The sequence below is a fragment of the Protopterus annectens genome, chromosome 1.part0 (assembly GCF_019279795.1).
Source record: "Protopterus annectens isolate FY-2018-M chromosome 1.part0, PAN1.0, whole genome shotgun sequence".
Taxonomy (NCBI): domain Eukaryota; kingdom Metazoa; phylum Chordata; order Ceratodontiformes; family Protopteridae; genus Protopterus; species Protopterus annectens.
The window spans coordinates 18421222-18443013 of record NC_056725.1 but is presented as its reverse complement, the minus strand read 5'-3'; the positions used below and the strand labels follow the sequence as shown (position 1 = coordinate 18443013).

The following is a 21792-nucleotide window of genomic DNA, read 5'->3' as shown; positions in this document are numbered from 1 at the left end:
AGCTTTTACCTCTGCTGGGCAAAGATCACTGGATGGTGACTCTGGATCTCAAAGAGGCTTACCTTCATGTTCCTATCAGGCCCAGTTGCAGGATCGTATCTGCGTTTTGGGCTGGGACTTCACATTATCAGTTCTCTGCATTGCCCTTTGGCTTATCTACTGCCCAGAGTGTTCACGAAGGTTCTGGCTCCAGTGGTAGCTTTCTTCAGGCTAAGAGGCATACAGATCTATCCTTATTTGGACGATTGCCTGATACTGGCCCAAGAAAAGGACCGAACTTCTTCATCATTTACAGTATGTGATGGCAGTGTTAAGATGCCTGGGGTATTCTGTGAGCGAAATAAAGTCCAGTCTAGTACCCTCTCAGGACATGTGCTTTCTGGGTGTGAGACTGAATACAGCATCCCAGATGGCCTTTTGACCCCGGACAAACAAAAGAATCTTTCTCTTTACTTCCACCAGTTGTCTCATCAGTCCAGGCTGACTGCAAGGACAGTCCTTCAAGCCTTGGGGTTCATGGCATCTTGTATTCTGGTACTTCCCAATGCCAAACTGCATATGAGGAAGCTACAATGGTATCTCAAGAATGTATGGACACAGCACTGCCAAGATTTGGACACTGTCATTCAAATAATACCTTGCATTCAAAAGGAATTTTTGTGGTGGGCTCAGGAATGTCACCTAAACAAGGGACTCTCTGTGACCCGGCCAGAGGCGAGTCAGATTTTAACGACAGATGCCTCAGACAAAGCTTGGGAGCTCATCTAAATGGAAAATGGATACAAGACACGTGGCCTGCCAGACTTCAACATCTACATATCAACTTGAAGGAGATGTTAGCAGTCCAATTTGCATTGATAGCTTTCAAGGATTTACTTCTTCCAGGGCAGGTGTTGATTCAAACAGACAACACAACTGTCATGTGGTACATCAACAAGCAAGGGGAACGATTCTTATCCTCTATGCAGACAAGCAATGATTTTGTGGGAGACTGCTCTCAGTTTACAGCTAAATCTTCAGGCAAGGTTTCTGCCAGGAGCACAGAACTCCTTAGCAGATGTGTTGAGCAGACAAATTATGGATCCCCACAGTGGAAATTGGATCCTCATGTATTCCAGAGGTTGACAGTGTTATGGGGAACTCCAGACATAGATCTGTTCGCTTCTCCACTAAATTACCAGCTGCCAAAGTTTTGCACAAAAGGTTTCATCCCTCAGCTTGGAAAGTGGATGCTCTCTCATTCAATTGGAGCAATCTTCACGTATGCCTTTCCACCTCTGCCTCTCCTCCCAAAGGTACTGCTGAAGGTCAGACAGGACAAGCCAAACATGATTTTAATAGCTCCAAATTGGCCTCGACAGCACTGGTACCCATTACTGAGAAGTCTGGTACAGGAGCCTCCATGGCCTTTGCCTTCGATTCCTCACCTGCTGTCTCAGGAGAACGGTCATTTACTCAATGTCAAACTTCATTCTGTACATCTGACAGCCTGGCATATTCTGGTTTAAACCCTGGAGGGTCTCAGCTTCCACAACAAGTTTTGAATGTTATTTTGGAGGCCAGAAGGCCTAGTACAAGGAAAGTTTACGCAGATAAATGGAGGAGATTTTTATTTTGGAGTACAGCAAAGGACTTTGATGTTTCTAAACCTAATTTAAGTGTGGCGCTTCAATACCTTACTGAGTTATTGGACAAAGGTTTGTCCTTCTCCTCTATAAAGGTTCATGCTGCAGCAATCTCTGCTCACTATGACTGTGACCCACCATTATTTTCTCAGCCTTTGTTTAAGCAATTCCTTAGAGGGGCAAAGAATATAAGACCCCACGTAGAGCTCCTACTCCTGCTTGGGATCTCAATTTTGTGTTGGAGAAACTCACTCTACAACCTTTTGAGCCTGCAGCATCGGCAGAGTTGAAATATTTATCTTGGAAGACTGCTTTTGTTGGCCATTACCTCTGCGAGAAGGGTTTCTGAATTACAGGCCCTTATGGCAGTTGAGCCTTTCTTAATTTTCCACGAGGATAGGGTGTCTTTGCGTACTAACCCTTCTTTTATGCCTAAAGTGGTTTCTAGTGTGGCTTTAAACCAAACTATTCATTTGCCTACTTTTATGCAAACCCCCAAAATAAAGGGGAAAAGATTTTGCACACTTTGGATATTCACAGACAGTTTGATATTATTTGAGCAGAACTAAAGGGTTCAGGCAGTCTCAGCAGTTGTTTGTTTCTTTTGCTTTGGGTTCTCAGGGCAAACCTGTTTGAAACAAACTATTTCTAAGTGGATTGGTTTTGTATTGCTTTCTGTTATTCCCATCATGGTAAGGAGATTCCAGCTGGGATTAGGCCTCATTCCACTAGGGCTACTGCCACTTCTACAGCTTTTAAGGGGTGGCTACTAAAGATATTTTGGAAGCAGCTACTTGGAGTTCAGTGCATACTTTCTCTAAGCATTACCACCTTCCGCTTTACTCTAAATCTAGGGCTGGATTTGCAACTGCAATTTTACAAGGCATGTTGGCAGCTCCTAATGCTTTATAGTTTTGCCATCCTCCCTTACCTCTGCTTTGGGATTCTACCCATATGTAAGGACTGCAGCAATGTGAGATGAAGAACATAGTACAGTTTTGTACCTACCATAAATGTAGATGTTCGAAGATCCACATTGCTGCAGTCCAAATAATTCCTCCCTCCTTCCTCTGTTGTTGAAGGTGGTATGTTTGTGTTGTAGAAATTGTGTAATTAGTGGGATATTTTTATAGGATGGTCTGCAAAATGAAAAAAGTTGTTATACTGGATTATACACCCAATTGTGGTAGTAACGCTTGTTATCACTATATTAATTGTGTGGAATTGAGTTTTAACTTGTATCAAAAGAAAGCTAAAGGTTTTGTTTCGTAATGTGTTTCCTGTAAATCATGATGTAAATTATGATCTGACCAAAAAATACATATCAATGTAAACTGTTTTGTGTGTTGTTAAAACAAAAGGGGAATACTGTTAGAACATATACATGTAAGGACTGCAGCAATGTGGATCTTTGTCAGAATATATATCTATATATATATATATATATATATATATATATATATATATATATATATATATATATATTAAAACATTTATGGTAGGTACAAAACTGTACTTTTTGGCATCCATACTCTGTGTGATAACTGTGTTCCGTGACTAGTACAGCTGCAAAGAAAATTGCAGATAAGTATGATTCCCTAATTCTTGACTAGTACAGCTGCAAGGACTACTCCTAAGTCTTGAAGGTTGCTACATAATTTGCCTTGAAACAGAATACATATCAGCTTGTCAGCAGACTACATGAACTTCCAAAGATTGCTTTCATGAGCATAATCCAAATGGTACAACAAAGGGTATAAAAGGACAGTAAAATTAAATGTTGTTGGATGTGATACTTTGTTAGATCTGGTATTTTGTAGGAACACATTTGTTCCAAGGTAAATGGAGAATTATCATCTATACCTGTATTAAGAAGCAAACTTTTTGTACGTGTCGTCTGATATACAGATACGTTTTTTTATTAGTAACTGCGCTCAAGTTGATAAAGTACAGTGCTGTAAAATATATTTGTTGTTTCATTCGTGAGCAGTCTGCTGAAATTTATCAAACTTATTTTGATAAGTAACCAAAAGTTAACAAAAACTAAAACTGACAAAGGACAATTCTGTTGGATGCAGAACTCAAATAGAAATAACAGTAAAAACCAGAATGTTTAATGTAACAGTTGGTAATACATGGGGGTGAGGTCATGGTGTGCATTTTGTGTTCACATTTGGTAAGTATGTTTTTAGATGTACAGTTATGGATTGCATGTAGCACTGCATATGTAAAATTAGTTCAATTTCTCACTGCATGGACATTTTTATCCTTGAGTAAGAATTTAATTGAAGCCCTGTAGATCAAAGCCTGTTCAACTGCAGTAGGATGACTAAATGGATACATTAAGTATAATTTATATTGTAACGATGCTGCCCTTCCTCTTTAGTGTACATAAATGCAAGGTTACCAAACATTGTGGTGCTTTTCATTATTTACATAGAGTTGCCTGTTCAATTTCTTTGTTCTGTCAAAATGGGCTTTGATCTAACATACTCCTGTGAAGTGAGCAGGCAGCTTTGAATATTTTTCAAGAAATCCTGCCATTTGTTTTGTTAATCATAACATCTGTGTTGAGGTTACTGACAAATGTTTCACATCTTTCTTTATTCTTCTGCATTGTTAACATTACATTCATTACTTTTTAGTCAACTTTGGTAACCAGAAACTAGGTCTGCTATATCGGAACAAAAAATTCCTAACCCCTGAATCTAGATTTACCCTGGGCCAGGCACTCCTCCTCCCCCTCCGTCTTATATGCCGCCGCAGTTCTTACCAATATCCAGGCCGCCACTCTAAACAAATACCAACAGACTTACCATAAAATAGCCAAATTCATTACTAACTGCCCATACAACTCACACCACTGCATTTCTTTAAACTCTCTTCAATGGCTTGAACTTCTCCAATTTCTGCTATCTTATCAATGTTGTATGCTAGACTGTATTCTTTATAAAATCTCCTTCTGTCCATCTCTATCTTCCTTAGTCTCCATCTACATCCCGGACCATCCGTACTTCTAACCAACAATTACTTGGTCTACCACCCAAAAAGGTCAGTAGGCAAACTACTCTACAAACACTCCCTTGCCCATGCTTGGAACAATCTTTCCCTTGACTTGCATTCAATCTCCCACACCTCACACTTTAAAAATGAACTAAAAGCTTATTTTCTCAATTCCAGGACCTGCCCTTGCCATGACCCCACCTAGTCTTCCTTCCCTTTATGTACCCTCAAAAGGACCATACTTAGTACCTCATTACACCTTTCTCTCCAATGTGTCTACTATGCATTTGCATAATTTTATACAAATAACAAAATTTTATTGTTGACCTATTGAACTATATCAATGTAAAATTATGTTGCTTAGATTATTTTTAATGCAACTTTAACTTTATGCATGTAACTCAACATATGTGAATCTTTTTGCTATAACTGCTATTATATCAATATTGTTTAAAGTTGTACCTGTTTAAAAATGTACTACTGGAGCTTTTCTTCTCGGGTCTCCACCGAAAATGGGCCACAAGCCCAGTTGGACAAACCCGGTTAACAAATGTCAATAAATAAGTAAATAAATAAAGTTGGTTGTTTGGCTTTTTTGTATTACGTTTACTGCATCTTTGTTATACATTTTAAGTAGTTTATTTCCTGTACCACCCTCTGAGAAGTAGTAGTAAAGAGAGAGATTGGTATATTTTAATGTTTATTTATATGATATGGTAGGATATCTGACTATACTGGTACACCAGTAGCCAGCATCACTTCTATCCTGTCTGCAAAGTACTTTTCAGTCACTGAGGTGTTACTTTCTGGTGTTAGACTCAAAAATCTGAATGAGTCGTGAGACTGTTTCAGCTATAGCCAAGTATGTAATAGTAATATGTTGTCTTTTTTCTTCTTTCAGCTGCATGGACGCATCAATTGCTGTCAAACCTGTATTTGAGAGGTTTCAGTCTGTCGTCATCACATCAGGGGTAAGCGACTATACCTATGTGTGGTGTTCTGAATTTGATTTTTACTTTTTCATGTTAATTTGTTGATACTGATGTTATGACAAGCTTCATGTGGAATCCCTTATGGACCAAGGAATCACTGAAGATGTTTGCTTTTAAGCAAAAAAAAAGGCCATGGGGAGACATGCCCCTCATGTATGCCTACTGCATGCCAGTGTCTTGGGATGTTGCTGAGATGTGTAAGAGAAATGGTAAAGTTGTAGCAAATACCCCATCATTCCCCACAGAGAATGATTGCACAACTTCTTCAGCTCACACATTGTTCCTAAGAGAAAAAAGCAAGTCATAAAATTAATCTAGGGGGAACTAGTGAGCCATTTGGCAGAAAGGAAGAGAGTTTGATGGTTATTGTGGATTATGAGCCAAACTATAAGAGAGAAAGATGCTTATATTTTATATTATAATATCATAAATCTATACTGTATTATAGTATACTGTAGTATATTATATTATTTTGGAGAAAATCACTTGAGCTGTAAATCTTTATGTGCAGACGTACTCACCTTGCAACGTATGATGGATCCAGACTGATTCTTCCAGTAGTCCATCCCCTGCAAATTTTGCAAATGCAGGTCTCATGTTAATTCCTGTAGTGGAGAAGGCTGCCACAAGCCCCATAAGGCATATTTTGGCAGTTGCAGAATAAAACTTCATTTTTTGATTTGTTGTCTGCATTTTTTGTTCTTGTTAAGGCAGTAGCTGTTGATTAGCTTTTTCCTGCAGCCCTGGGTCTGATTCCTTTGGTCTTCATTTGCAAACTGTGTGGTTCTAAGCAAGTCGCTAAACCAAAAAGTGTGTGCAGGTCAGACCTGAAAAGAGGTGCTTCTGGCTAGTGCACTTCCTCACTTTAACAAACCGGTAGAATGAAATAAAAGTAAAAAATAATAGCCAGTCTGTAAGTGTAGAATTCTCATACAAACCCCATCTGTGCTTGGTTTTTTTTTTTTTGGAAATAGAAACTAGGTATTTAGTGTTTTATTACTTTGTGCATGACTGAGTGGTAATAATTCCCATTAAAATTCATTTCATAAGCATACTTGTAGATATATTTCATGTAAAGATTTCCATCAAAACTGTCCATGTTGCATTGTTTCTGAGTGCAATGTAGACAGATTTGAGCACTGTAAACGTTTAATAAGGCTTCAAAGCTCAAGAAAGGGAGAACCAGAGTTTTACATAACTTACAGAAAAGTAGAGATTAGCATCTATAAAGAAGAGGGACAGAAGGAAATATTAGGGGCAGACATTCCAAAGGAGTACAAGTAAGGCCATCAGGAGACAGTCTTTAAAAAGAAATGAGTTGTATCCTCTTGTGTCTTACAGGATGAGTTCACTGCTGGAGGTTTCCTTTCAGAGATACAGATCTTCTCAGAAAGGGATGGTAGTTTCACTTATCCTGAGAGACGTAAAGCCAAAAAAAAAAATACAGTGTTGTGAGGCTATAGCAGGTTTTATTACCATATTTCTACCCCCTCCCCTGTCATCTACAAAGCCATCAGGCTTGAAGCACAACTCCATTAGATATATCATTACAGGCTTTGTTACTCTTGGTCAAGTACAAACTAGATGAGGTTTCAGTTCACTTTTGCTTTCCAACTCGTTCATTAGTATTCTGCTCAGAGAATTCTTGCTGTTGCCTATTATTTGCACTGACACTGATTTAAAAGTTTTTTTTTGTTTTGCTTTGTACATTTTCCACCATGGTTGTGTGAAACTAGAGTTACTTAAGGACATGTGGAGGGTGTCGGACAAAAATAAAGAAGAAAGCCAAGTGGTGAGTGCCAGAACCACTCAAATAATCCAAAAACAATCACACCAGCCACTCACTGGAATCCATTTTAATATAATCACATGAATACCAAAGCAATCAAGTAAAAAACTCTTCTTCAGTGTATAATATCGAGGATTATGATTTGCTGTCTAGTCATGACCTGCTTATTGTGTGTTTGAGACATGGATGCCAAGAAATTCACCTCCAGCCGGTGCTGGTCAAGTCATACCCTCTGATTTCATGTACTATCAGTTACAGGGAAGAAAAAACAGCTAAGTGTTTTGTTGGCTTTCAGAGCTGTAAAACACAGCAGATGCTGTCAGTCAGTGTAATGCTGTTTGTCATGTTTACACTTGCCTTTAATGCCTCTCTACTGTCTAGATTCTCACAGAAATTCCAGATTATTGCTTCATATTTTTGGAAAGTTCCTCATAAAAATCTGTGGTTTTCTGACAAACCACAGAGGACTGAAGCCAGTAAATAATGAAGTACATTTGAGTTTGAATCCTTCACATTATGGAGGAGAAAACATCCTATTACTCTAGCAACTTTCTAAGTTTTTTTTTTCAGGAAGTTAGGTACGCATTAAGGGTATGGACAACAGGCAGAAACAAATCTTTAACTCTGCCACTGTCATTTGCTAGTCAGTACAGGCAGATTTTACTGCTGAGCAGTAGACATGACCTTAACAGCATAAGCAGGAGATACTTAACAATTGATGTTATGTTGTCCTATCTCGCCTTCATTCTTGCTGGTTGGGTTCATAGCCGATCCTCCGACTCAGCCGCATACTAAAGCTAGAGAACTTCCATTGGCTCGGGGCTACATCCTATCCCGAGATGCCTAGCAGCTGTTCCCCAGATCTCGTTTGACGCTTGAAGCATCGGGATTGTTTTTATTGGCTCAGGTTAGTTATTACCATTTATTACCATTTTGTTACCTGCTTTTTTGTTAAAAAAAAAACTATTAGTTAGAGGTTGTTAATTTTCTCTTTTCTGAGTGTTATTACTGGTGTAGTATCTTTCCCTAATTGATGTGTTTTCGGCCATTTCTCCCTCTTTCTTTCAGGCCTTTCCCTTTTAAAGGATCCATTTAAATTAGAGGATTCCCTTTCTCTTTCAGCCCATTTTTTCGTAGAGGGCTTCCTTTATATTCCTTGGAGTCACCGTTTAAGTTAGAGGCATCTCCACAGGTTGGAGGAGACTTTCGTTTAACTTGCAGACTTCTCTTCCAAACCAGTTTATCCCTCCTCTCTAAAAATGGCTGATTGTGTGGTCACATTACTTCTGTAGTGGTTTTTTTGTTTACCGTAACATAATGTCCACTAAGGAAACAAAACAGTCTGGGTTTAAAAAGTGCGATTCATGCACCCAGAAAATGTCTTTAATGGACAGAAACACAAGTTGTGTGTACTGCCTAGGGGCAATCCATCTGCAGGACTCCTGCTCCATATGTCATGGTTTCAGCGTGAGGGTCATGCAGGAAAGAACGAATAAACTTATTCTATGAGGTTTACTGAAAGGGCCTTTGGAGACAATGGTAGATGGTAATCAGGCCACTAAAGCTGACAAACCAAAAAAGTTAGCTTCGTCGGCTCCAGCTTCTGAGCCGTCAAGCAGCTATGAGAAACCAGTATCTTCAGAACTGAAGATTGTTGGTTCCGACAAACCTGATCTCCCATCGGTTCCATCTGGATCTTCGGAACCGTCGCAGAGCTGAAAAAGGAGTTGGTCACCAACATTGGAGCCAGTACGTTCGGTGCCACAGTCTCCCTTAATACAGTCTGTGGCGGGTAGTCACAAGTGTTCTACCCATTCCTCTCGGGCCTCCAGAAGTTTGCCGGATGATGACATGGAGCGTGTGGTGAAGAGGTTAATGCGGACGCTGGCCCTGTCTAAAATTCTTTCGAGCCCAGCTCATTTGGACGTGGAGCCGACTCCGGTACCATCCATTCCTCCTCCGACTCGGACAAGTTTGGAGCCAGAATGTCAGGAAGTCTTTGTGCTGGAACCGGCAGAGCCAGTAATCACCCCCAATATCTCAGTTCTGACATCTGCTCCGATTTCGTCAATGCTGTCATTGATCAAGGAATATGGGAGCCGGCACTCCCTGGCCAGCTCTGGAGGGGGGGGGAGTCGAGTCGGACCCTTGCAGCTGACTCTCCCTCTCGGTGCTTCAGCACAGGTGAGTTCAGCACCCACATCAGCCTTTCGATTTTCTGATAACCTTTGCAGTTAATATTTCATGTTTCCAGGTTGGTAAGGCAAAAAAAAAACGATCTGAGGTAATGTGGTTGGTAGCAGGGGATTATGGGTAGGGGGAGGAGCTAGGAGCTCGGATCTTGGAGTTTGGTAAGCTGCCGGTTCAGATCCGAAGTCGGATCCGATACCCACAGGTTGCAGACAAATGAAGTACCTACTCATTTGGAACGTTATGGTGAGTACATAACTTCTTTTTTTAAACAGATCAAGGAGCAGACTCGAGAATGCTTTTATCTGTAAACAGACAATTATCAAAAATGCACAAAAAAGGTCGGATAGAGCACTCACAAACAGAAAATACAACTCTCAGTATGAAAAAGCAGCAGTTTGCACTTAAGTAATGTTAAAACAGTACATAAATGCAGTGAAACAATAAAAAAAGCTTTATAACAGTGTAAAATGTAGATCAACTGTATAGCACAATTATAAGCGTTTCAGAAGTGCAGTTCAGTGAAATAAGTGTAAGAAATAACTTATCCTTCCCAGGGGGGAACCAGATCCTATCCCCTATGTCAAGAGGCCCAGAGAGTTTGGCAATGGGCAATTTCTACTCATCGCTTTCTGTCAGCAACGCACACCCAGGGAAATCCAACGTAATAGCAGACAGACTAAGCAGAGCAATTCTCATGCCTCATGAGTGGTGCCTGAATCAGGAAGTTCCGGATCAAATCTTTTGCAAATGGTGCCAACCTTGCTGCGATCTTTTTGCCACGCCTTTCAGTGCCAAATGCAGCAACAACTATTTTGCCCTCATTTCCCCTCCGAGTCACCCAGGGATGCACTCGTTCACGATTGGCCTCCAGGACTTCTTTATGCCTTTTCCCCCATTCCCATTAATTTCAAAGGTTATTCAAAAAACAAGGTTGTTGAGTCACAGGATAATTCTCATTGCTTCTTACTGGCCTCATCAGATATGGTTCGACTTTATTTGGCCCCACCTTCAAGAGGAGATATGGATCCTGGACCCAGTGCCGGATTTTCTGATGCATCAGTCAGGAATGCTCCACCCCGCTCTTCAGCACCTCAAGCTGACAGCTTGGTTACTCCACTTCCAGTCTTAGCCAGGCTTCCTGAATTATCCCCCGCAGTATGACACATTTTGGTTTCTTCGCACAAGAAAACGACTAGGAAACTCTACGCAAGTAAATGGAAGAGGTTCTCTTGTTGGGCGGACAAAAGACACATAGATCCTTTTATAACCCCTATATCTGCAATTTTGGAATTTCTAATGGAAATCTTTAATGAAGGGGCCGCGGCAGCTACAATACGAGTACAATTAGCCGCCATATCAAATTATCATGTGGGAGACATCAGATCTAATGTAATGTCCCACAGATTATGCAAAGCCTTCCTCAGGGGTACATTTCTGTTAAGACCACCCTTAAAGGGACAATCCCAGAGTTTAAAATTCGAGTCCAACTTACAGCACAGCAAAGTAACGCCCACTCTACCTCCTCACTCAGGTTCCCACCCACAGTCTCAGTTTTCTAGGAAACATCCTTTATAGCTTCAGTTTCAAACCTGTTTTGGCTCCTAATGGCAACAGCGCTTTTGCTTTGTGTTCCTATCTTGCTATTGGACTTTCGGCTTTGTTGCGTCTATCTTCATAGCTGCATATTTCTTCCAAATACATATTCAGCTGGTCAGTCTGTACTCTTTCTCACACTTGTTATGGTGGTTAACTGGCTCATTTTTTTTAATAATAATTATTATTTTTTTATTTATGTGCCAGTGTGTTTAAGTGTATACTTGGGCACGCCAGTTTCACTGAACGGACCCGTTCTAAAGTTTGCATTGTGTTTATTGTTTTTGTGAATGCAGTGATGTTCTTCAAGGCGCATTAGACTGACATCAGGACGTCAGAGTACAAGTGCTTCAAAGAAGCGCAAGGATAAAGCAGCTAGCCCCAGGTAGATTTGTCCGCGTGCATCGACGCCCGGTTTCTTAGGAGGTGAGTCCGTGGGTGGTGGTTCCACCGGGAGGTTTCTCTGGTGGCCAGGGGGTTTGCAGGATGTTAAGCCGGATAGGTATTATAGGGTGCCTGAAGCTCATAAGTTTCTTTTTAAGAGTCTAGGGCGGACCCAGACTGTTAGTCAGGGGGGGAAGGATTAAAGTGGAAGCTTCTGTTGTTAAAAATCAGTTCATAAAGATAAAAGGGGCTTGGATATATGGGAAAGAAAGTTTATCGTCTTCCACCTAGCTATAGGGGCTCTAAATTGCTTGTTTCACATGTATTTATGTTGACCAAAACGATCTACTGTCTCAATTGAAGTCTAAGGTAGATGCTCTGGCAGAAGGTATTGACTGTAAAGGTGCAGTTTGGTACATGTGGTATGTCTCTCTGGTAAGCGGTAGCATTCTTTGCAATGTGGTTTTGATGCTGTACAGGCCTGCGTCTAGGGCTGCCACAGGGTCAGTTCTTAGCAGGCTCAGCTAACAGCCAGGGGATCAGAATTTATCTGACCATGTTAAGACAAGGATTTTTGGATGCTCCTTTACAATCCTGATGATGATTTGGTTCACCCTGTTGAGGCAGTCTTAAAAGAAAATGGAAGATGGAAGTAAAGTCTATGCAGATACAGAAAGTAAGTGATTTTTCAGCCTTCGAGAAGTTTAGCAGAGCAGCCTCTGCCTAACTAGGGGCCAGATCCTCCTTATGATTCCCAGTCTAGGGGGGGGGTCCTGAGCAGGGCAGGGGTAGGGGCATGGGCTCTTTCAGGCCTCTTTCAGGGAGTTCACCTGCACAGTCTTGGTTGAGGCAGGAGGGCGTCCAGAGAATAAACAGACCCAATAACAGACCTTTTCAGCTGCCTTTTCAGCTCTCGACTGGCTCTCAGGCTGTAGGAGGAAGGTTAGCACACACAAAAGAAAATTGGAGGAGTTTACCCAAGACAGATGGTGGGGATTGCATACAGAGGTTTTACAGGTTTCTTTCATACCTTGCCTCCTTTCAAAAGGCATGCCAGACGTTCCTCCTCAGCAAGAATAGAAATGCACAAACAGATTTCAAACCTTCCAGGCTCACCAAGCCATTCAGCCAGTCCCTCTCTCAGAAGTGGGCTAGGATTTTATTCTCGCCTGTTCCTAGTACCAAAGAAGGGGACCAAGGAAGTTCAATTTTTGATTTTAAACATGGAGACCAACTTTGGATTTTCCTCCCAAGTTCAAAATGTTGGCAATACACAAAGTTCAAAGCCTCTGCTTTACAACTGCTGGGGGATGAGTGACTCTGGATCTCAGATGATCCTAAAGGATGTTCCTAGGCTTAGGCTATCCAGGCTAAAGTATCACGTTTCTGGGCTGGGACTTCTTCTTATCAGTTCTCTGCATTGCCTTTTGCCCTGCGATCTATGCGCCCAGAAGGTTCACAAAGGTTCTGGCTCAGTGATAACTCTAGCTTTCTTCGAACTAATCTATCTATCCTTATTTGGACGATCTACTGATTCTGGAGGAAGGAAAGAAGAACTTCTTTCAATGCATCTACACTATGTATTAGCAGCGCTAGTGAACTGGATGCTTCTGTAAGCGAAATATTCTCAGTCTAGTACCTAAGTAGGACATGTGGACATGTCCCAGGACTGAATGAGACTGAATACAGCACCCCAGACACCCGGACAAACAAAGAATTTTTCTCTTCGCTTCCATCAATTGTCTCATCAGTCCAGAGCTCCAATCTGGGACAGTCCTTCAAGCCTTAGGGGTAGGGTGCATCAAGTATTGGGGTGCTTCCAATGCCAAACTGCATATGAGGAAGCTACAATGAAATTATCCTCAAAATGTATGGACACAGCACTGCCAAGATTTGGACACTGTCATTCAAGATAATACCTTGCATTCAAAGGAATTTTGTGGTGGGCTCAGGAATGTCACCTAAACAAGGGAAGGGACTCGACCCGGCCAGAAACACCTCTAGAGACGGCAAGTCAGACAGATAATCAAAGCACAAAGCCCAGGAAATGGAAAGTGGATAAAGTGGATGGCCTGCCGAACCTACTACATCTACATATCAGCCTGAAGGAGATGTTAGCAATCAATTTTAGTGTAGCTTTCAGGATTAACTTCTTCCTTTCAAGGTGTTGATCTAAACAGTGTGTGTCTATTCATGTGGGACAATCCACAAACAATGGAACATTCAGATCTCTGTGCAGACAAGCAATGATTTTGTAGGAGACTGCTCTCAGTTTACAGGCTCTCAGTCGGCAGGAAGGTTTCTGCGGGAGCACAGAACTCCTTAGCAGATGTGGTGAGCAGACAAATTCCTTATCCCCACAGTGGAAATTGGATCTCATGTATTTCCAGAAATTGACAGTTCCATGGGTACTCCGAACATAGACATGTTAAACTATCACTAAACTGCAGCTGCCACTAAACTGCACAAAAGTTTCATCCCACAGCAAAGTTTTTGGATGCTCTTTCATTCAGTTGGATGCTCATTCATGTGTATCTTCTTCCACCTCTGCCTCTCCTCCCAAAGGTCTCCTTGAAAGGTACTTCTGAAGGTCAGAAGATGATTTTAATAGCTCCAGATTTAAAGCCACAGCATTAGTACCCACTACGTGGAGTCTGATGCAGGAAAGTCCGCCAGCTACCTTCCATCCACCTGCACCAGCACCCACACAGTCATTTACTCAATATCAGAAGCTTCACTCTCTTCAATTGACAGCCTGGCTCTCTTTCAAACCTGGCCTGGGAGGTTCAGCTTCCACAGCAAGTTTTGAATGTTATTTTGGAAGCCAGAGGCCTAGTACAAAGGAAAGTATGTTATTATAAATGGAAGAGATTTTATTTTGGAGTGCAATGTCTTTGATTTTTTGTTTCTAAGCCTAATTTAAGTGTAAAACCACAGCCAATATCTTACTGAGTTACTGGACAAAGGTTTACTGGTCTCTTCTATTAGGTTTGTCCTTCTCTTCTAATAAGGTTCATGCTGCAGCAATTTCTGCTCACCTCATCCTTGACCCCCAGCAATTCCTTAGAGGCAAAGAATTTAAGACCCACGGAGCTCCTACTCCTTGATGGGATCTTTTGCTAGAACCCCACGCTCACTCTACAACCTTTTGCAGCGGAGAGCTACTGCTGGTTGGGAACACTTTATCATGGCTTGCTGCTTTTATTACTCCATTAAGAAGGCTTTTAAGGGCCAAGCCCTTACAGAGAAGGGAATGGCCTCTAGGCCTTTCTGCCGCTTCCCTCAGGATTTTCTTATCTTTAGTACTAATCCTTCCTTTGTTTATAGGGTATAGGTTTCTAGTGTGTCCTTAAACCAAACTAAAGTGTTTTCTACCCACCTTTTATACATTTTGCCTACCTTTAAAAGATTTTGCACATATTGGATAAGACGCTTTTTGTTTTGATTGCACACTGGCAGGACTAGGAGTTCAAGGCAGTCTCAGCAGTTATTTGTTTTCTTTGCTTTGAGTTTGTTTCTCAAGCCTTTGAGTTCTCAGGGCGGCTAAGTAGTCAAGTTTGCATTGCTTTCTCAGGACATCATTTTTTGGAGGTTCCTTGGGGGATTAGGCCTCATTCCACTAGGAGCTACTGCCACTTCAACAGCTTTTTAAGAGGGGCAACTAAAAGATTAGCTTGAGGCAGCTACTTGGGCATGTGCATACTTTCTTTAAGCTAAATCACCTCTTGGTTTACTCTACTTCTAGGGGCTGGTTTTGCCACTGCTATTTTATCTAGGCATTTTTTTAGCTCATAGCCTGGCCTATTGTTTGGCAGCTCCTCCGCACTTACCTAGGCAATGATTCTACCCTTTATATAGGACTGCAGCAATGCCCAATGAAGAACATAGTACAGTTTTGTACCTACCATAAATGTATTTGTTGAAGATCACATTGCTGCAGTCGAAACCTCCCTCCTTCCCTCTGTAGTGTAGAGGCGGTTGTGTGGTTGGATTGGGTGTATATTGTATAATTGTTGTAGTATGTGTATATATTGTGTATATTAGTGCTATAATGTATTGTTTGTTAGTTGTCTTTGGGTTTTTGGGTTTCTTGTTAGAGGTTAGGGTTGGTCTGGGTCTGGGCCTTGAGGATTATATCGGCGTCGGTCATGCGCGCATTTTGTGTACCGCGTCGATCCTTCGTCTAATGCGTAGCCGACGGCGATCCAGCTTATCGTTGATATTCCGGGAATGCAGCCGGACAGTTCTTCAGCCGGGGGACTGCAGCAGTGTGGACTACTGTACTTTTCTTGGCGTACTTCTTAACTGTGCAAACTTTCTTTGAATATCCATGGTTTTTTGCCATTTTTTTTATTACGTTTAGCTTTTTTAGCACATTAGTCACCCAAGTAGCTCAACTTAAACATATTTTACAGGCATTTTTGTTTCTGACTTCGTACCCTTTAGAGACTTCATGCTTATGCAAAACCTATAATTCTGTCAACCGACAAAGTTTTTAAGAGTAATATTTTAAAAAAATAAATAATGATTTCTATATATGGTCTTGGTTTCTTGCTCTAAGAAGTTAACAGGTATGCCTCCAGCATCCATGTCAGGTGCTAAATACAACCTGTCACAAGTGTTCCCTCTCCGCTAGTGTGTACTTTTTGTTTAGCTTATTAAATAAAATCTGTCCCTCTTTTCATTCGTTTGCTCTGCATCCCCCGCCATCCACCACTAGTTTTGACTTTAGTTTGTCAGGACCTCTCACTGCTGTTAAGAGCCTCCGAGGAGCAATTGCTAAACAGGAGGAACTCTGCAGGACACCTGCCGTCTAAAATGTGCCGTCCAGGCAGATTGTTACACTTGTAAAGTAGCCGCATTGACATATCAGCAATACGTGGGACAGATGTTTCCTTCCTAAATGCTTTTTAACTGGTCTCACTGCTAAAAGTTCACTTTTTAGAACGATCGTTCATTGTTGATCGTTTCTATGGTAACTGGGAATGAACGATCATTCTAAAAGGCATCCTAATTTTTCTGTTTTCTAAGGACATGTGTAGAGGGCAGGATAGTGCCTGTTTGACCTAAGTTATTCAGAATTTTGCTCTAGGGAACCAAATACAAAATGGCATATTTGCATTAATTGGAATTTGGACTTTACTGTAAGTAAATGTTCTGAATATTTTCTTGATTTGTAGAACAAAGTTCTATCTGAAAAGAATGCACTAATGAGCTAATTAAAGTTTGCAAATTATAACATTCATGAAGGCACATCACATGGCCATGTCACCACAGTGAAATTTTAACTAGTTTTAACTACTGTTTCTCAACTTTAGGCATATTTTATGCTGAGTCTCATACACACAAGCACACACTCTCACAAGCATACATACCTACATATACACACACACACACACACACACACACACACACACACACACACACACACACACACACACACCTTTGTAGAGTTTGCTGATTTAGACTTACTGTAATCACTTTCAGTGGAGGAGCAAAAATATATTCACAAATTCAAGCATATAAACAGTTAATGTATTAAAAAACATAATAATTTTCACCCTGATCTTCTTCTTCTCTCGGCTTTTCCCGGTTAGGGGTCACCACAGCAGAACTCCGGTCCGGTAATGATTGGCATTAGATTTTTACATTGCCGAGGTGTCAGCCTGATGCCCAACCTTCAACGAAGGCACGCCCATTCACGCATGTCTTTCGGACGCCACTCGACCGTGGGGAGGACATGCAGACTCCACACAGAAGGCGCTCCAGACGAGAATCGAATGGGAGAACCTCTTGCTGTGAGGCGACAATGCTACCACTGCACCAAACTGACAAAATCTATACTAAACCACTGTAATTTATGTATGTCTGTATGTGTTTATATTTATTATTTTTTTCTTATTTGCATTTGTTTGCTGAGAAGGTCCAACTAGGCAAAGGATTCTCTTCCATGTGGTTGCTTAGGGAGGAAAGAACACCATAAGAGTATAATAAAATCTAATTTATGTAGGAGACATACTGAAAAACTGTACAGTACATAAAATGACATACTGAGAGTTCATACATAATGTGCTATATAACAAGTCACAAGTGTATGTGTGTTATAGAGCTACTAATAGGAGTTACATAGTATTTACCTGTATACACACTTAATATTAGTATATCAAGTAGTACTGAAATTAATACATGTAAGAGCAGGATGTAGGTGGGTGATGGAAAGAAAGTGAGGCTTTATGTTATGTAAACAGTAGCAATATTGACAGACAAAGAAAATGAAAAACTCCTATGGTTATACTGTAGCATGAAAATGAGAAATATTAGAGTTAGGATATTCAATAATATGTCTATTTGATAATATGTTTATAAAATTAAAAGATGAATAGATCGAGTAGAAGAAATGGATGGTGTCAGCAGAGTAACAGTATAGTAAAAGAAAGAAATCATCTAGAGTTGTAAAATTTATGGAAATAGTACCTAGATTATAAGTTGTAGAGGAGGAAAGATAGGTTATGTTACTGAGAATATATAAAGAGTAGGATATGGTTAGAGTAGAGGGTGAGGGCAGTGACAGGAAAAAGGAGGTTTACTTTGGATAAGGGAGAAGCAGTTAGAGAGAGAGATACGAAGACAGCTTGGTGTGTGAATTTAAAAGTTAAAAGAGAAATAAGTTAAAATCAGAGGGACAGCAGAGAACATGAAAATGTAAGACTGTCTCTGGATGAGCTTATGTGAGACTGTATAAATGTTTTTGATATGTCAAGGAAGACTCTGTAGCAGAGCTTGGGCAGGGTGAGAGGGGTAACCGCCCAAGACAAAAAGTGTTGAGAGAGCACTAATGGACATCCATTATCATCATCACTCTACTGAAATACTGGGTTTTAATGCATTTTCAGTAAACCCTGATTGCTGTAGTGCTCTATGTGTTGTCTAAACAGTTGGCTTAAGTTTAAAAGTAAAAGTTAAAAAAAAATGAACTAAAATCCTGTGCACTGTAGCACATCATGCATAGTATAAACTGCATTTGTAGCAAGCAGTTTGCTACACATTAAAAGAGGATTTTCTTTTAAACTGAAAGCTGAGTACCACAGCATTCCATGCAGGCAGGATATAAACTGTAGCAACTGTTTGCTACATTTGTATCCATCAATTTGCTACAGTTTAAAATGTTTTTTTTTTCATAAAGTACGCAGAAGGAGGGTTGTGGGCAGGGTACAGAGACAAGACCTGAATGGTTGGGCAGTAGGGGGTGTGCATGGTGTGCATCAGGCCACATGGTTAGTGTGCCAGTAGAAAGACTGGATTTTTTTTTTTTTGCTCTTGGGCTCTTCACTTGAAGAGGTGGGGGAGGTTGGTTGGATTGGGTACTGCAGGAAGAACCCTGCAAGTTCTTCATAAGACCATTTTTGGGGGTGGGACTCGCACAGTTCCCTGGTTGGGACAACTATGCTTCTAAAAAGACTGCAGACACTAGATTATTTAGTTAATTAGTCATCTTAGATTTTTTTTTACCAGGTAAAGCCACTAAAAATAAGCATGCATGCCTCCTCAGGGATGATCCAAGAGAAAAGATTTGCTCAGAGTAGGCAAATGTAGTCTAAGAAAACTAAAACCAGAAGAAGGTTGCTGTCGACTCTGAAGCACATTGTAGATGTAAAAAATAGCAAATATAATAGTAGTGGAATTTTTTTGTGTTTTGTAAAACATCACACAGATGACAAGAAGATTATGAGAGTTCTTCTGCTGGATTCAGTAAACATGAAGAGATGTGCTAACAGTGACAACTGTTTTAAGTTCTTGGAATGGAAATACATTTTAAGATATAAAACATTAGGGCATACAGAGGGAAATGCATTTTTGATTCACTGAACCTTTGTATTCATGGACGTAATTCCCAAAGCTGTGGCAACATATACAAGTCATCACACTTTCATCAAGGGAACACAGTAAGGCTATTAAAACTCTACATAACACAATTATTGCATTGCATGTCTTTGTAGTGTCATTCTTTAATAAAAGTAAATATGATTTGTACATTATCAAACACAACATTAATTTCACATCATACAACAGGAAAGACAGCAACATTAATGGCAAATTCGTAAGCTACTAATAAAAGTAGATTCATCAGTGCATTTGTACCAAGGGATGTACTGACCCCAATTTAACCTTTAAGAGCATTGTTTGTCTTTCTTCAAGAATTCCAGTTCACATATTGTTTTATTGAATACGCACTCATTTTACTTATGGTTCATATAAACACATTATGCATTCATTTTCCTTAGGGTTTGATATTGCTGTAGATATTTTGAGCAGCATGCCACTTATTTCCCAGTATACTGAGATTCTGTCAGTCTAATGTGTCCATGTTGTATAACATTAAGTTAGTTCTGTATTTATACTGGTATGCCATTTTGGAACATATCTGAATATCATGTAAAATAGAAGCAACTCAACAGTAAGTAAAGACCAGTTCAGCTTTATTTCACAGTGATATGTTGATGGACTCTGTCTGCCAGTAAGGAGAACACTGATGGAGGAACCTGGTTTCATGACAATGTGGCGTGCAAAGGATGTTGCTTATGATCTGCAGAGACGACATGATGTGCAGTGCATAATGTTAGCTCATTGGAAAATACTGAAAATGTTTGCAGTCAGTATACAAACTAGCAGGGCTGCAGAAATTATATGCAAAATGCAGCAAAAATTCCTACAAGCAATATCGCAACAAAAGGCTAGCAAGTGTATTGAAATTATATGCTCAAGCTAAAGCAGGTAAGTTTTGCCCAGTGCATGACAAATTTGGTTAGATTGTAGCATCACTTTCTTACCAGTCAGTACATGACTGTTTACCTCCACACTGTTGCCCTACTCAAACTATTAAAGTATTATCTCTCCTTCTAACCAATTTTGCTCGAAGACCTCCCTCCTGTCATAACATTTCCCATTATTCTTCCCTCATCATACATATCGTAAATACTGTACAGCTGTTAAATTTTTCATTTGTTTTTTTGTTTGTGATGGATGCTTATATCTCTGCCCGGACAGCTACCGATGAAACTTTTCAGCGGTATTTTAAGTAATTATAGTAACGTTTGCCTGCAGCCTTTTCTGAATTCATATTGAAGAGAGGTTGTAAATATTTCTATTGTATAGGCTTGCAGATTCAGATACACTCCAGGGTTTGGCCTAAAAAATATCCATTTGGATCAGTGCCCTGCCACAGTGAACAAATTCAATGAAATAAATTCTGCAGCACTTTCTCTTAAGTTGATGAACCACAAATGCAAGAAATAAAACAACTAGGCAAAATTCCATATGATGTTCCTGTAAGTTTGAAATCCTATATCCCTGTTTTACTTTGCAAATTTCATTTAATTTATCCTAAAAAGCAAATTTACTTACTTTCATCCTGCCAAAACATCCTTCCTTCTGCATAAAAACATTGTAATCTATTCCAAAAACTTCCAGTCCAAGTTCTCCTTCTGACTTTGGCCACATTTGTCCTTTACTCACTCAATAAGGTTCTTAAAAAATGAAAGTACTTACAAATATTCACCAAGAAACAAACATTTATCATACTCTCCCCATACCAACATGGGGTTTGGGAGGGTAGGACCCTAACTAATCACGTTCTTTTAAATATGCAGCAAAGTAGCCTTACTGGGGCAAACTTACTAAAGCTCTTGATTTAGTTAACCAGTTCCTATTCATTTAATTTCCCCTCATTAGTCCTGACTTCAGACCACAGCTACCAGTTGGAGAAAGGACTACCTTACTGAATGACTGTTGACAATCCTGCCTCAGAATCAGTATCTCAGAATCAAAATATATTCTAATGAACTAGATTGTGTGGTCTTAACATGTTCTGTATCATGCACAATAGCAGTGTCTGCTTTATTTTTATTTATCAGTGCTGTATACCTGCTGGAATGGGCAGTTGCAAATGTATCTGCAGAGGCAGTTTGGCAGCACTCCAGTTATGTGTGCAATTAATTTCTTTTAGAACCTGAAAGTTTATGCTTGGGTACAATAAAAAATTGCAGGTATGCTGAAGAATCACTGTCATTTTCCAATGAACCTTGTTTGAAGATAAAGTTGTACTTTGTGTCTTTATGTGACTTGGAAAATTGCAGTCCTTGGGTCAGTTGTAGCTTCTCATATAATTTCTTCTAATTGGAACTGGATAAGGAGGTGTATGATCAGTGAGAAGAAC

At 40.2% G+C, this 21792-nt stretch overlaps 1 protein-coding gene across 1 annotated transcript in view; it reads left to right on the top strand.

Moving 5' to 3' along the window:
- Positions 1 to 21792, top strand: part of ERCC2 (ERCC excision repair 2, TFIIH core complex helicase subunit) — a 2230202-nt gene that overhangs the window by 1632672 nt on the left and 575738 nt on the right. The window contains exon 14 of the mRNA XM_044070725.1: positions 5530 to 5599. Within this exon, the coding sequence (XP_043926660.1) occupies positions 5530 to 5599 (70 nt within the window). The remainder of the gene's footprint in view (positions 1 to 5529; positions 5600 to 21792) is intronic.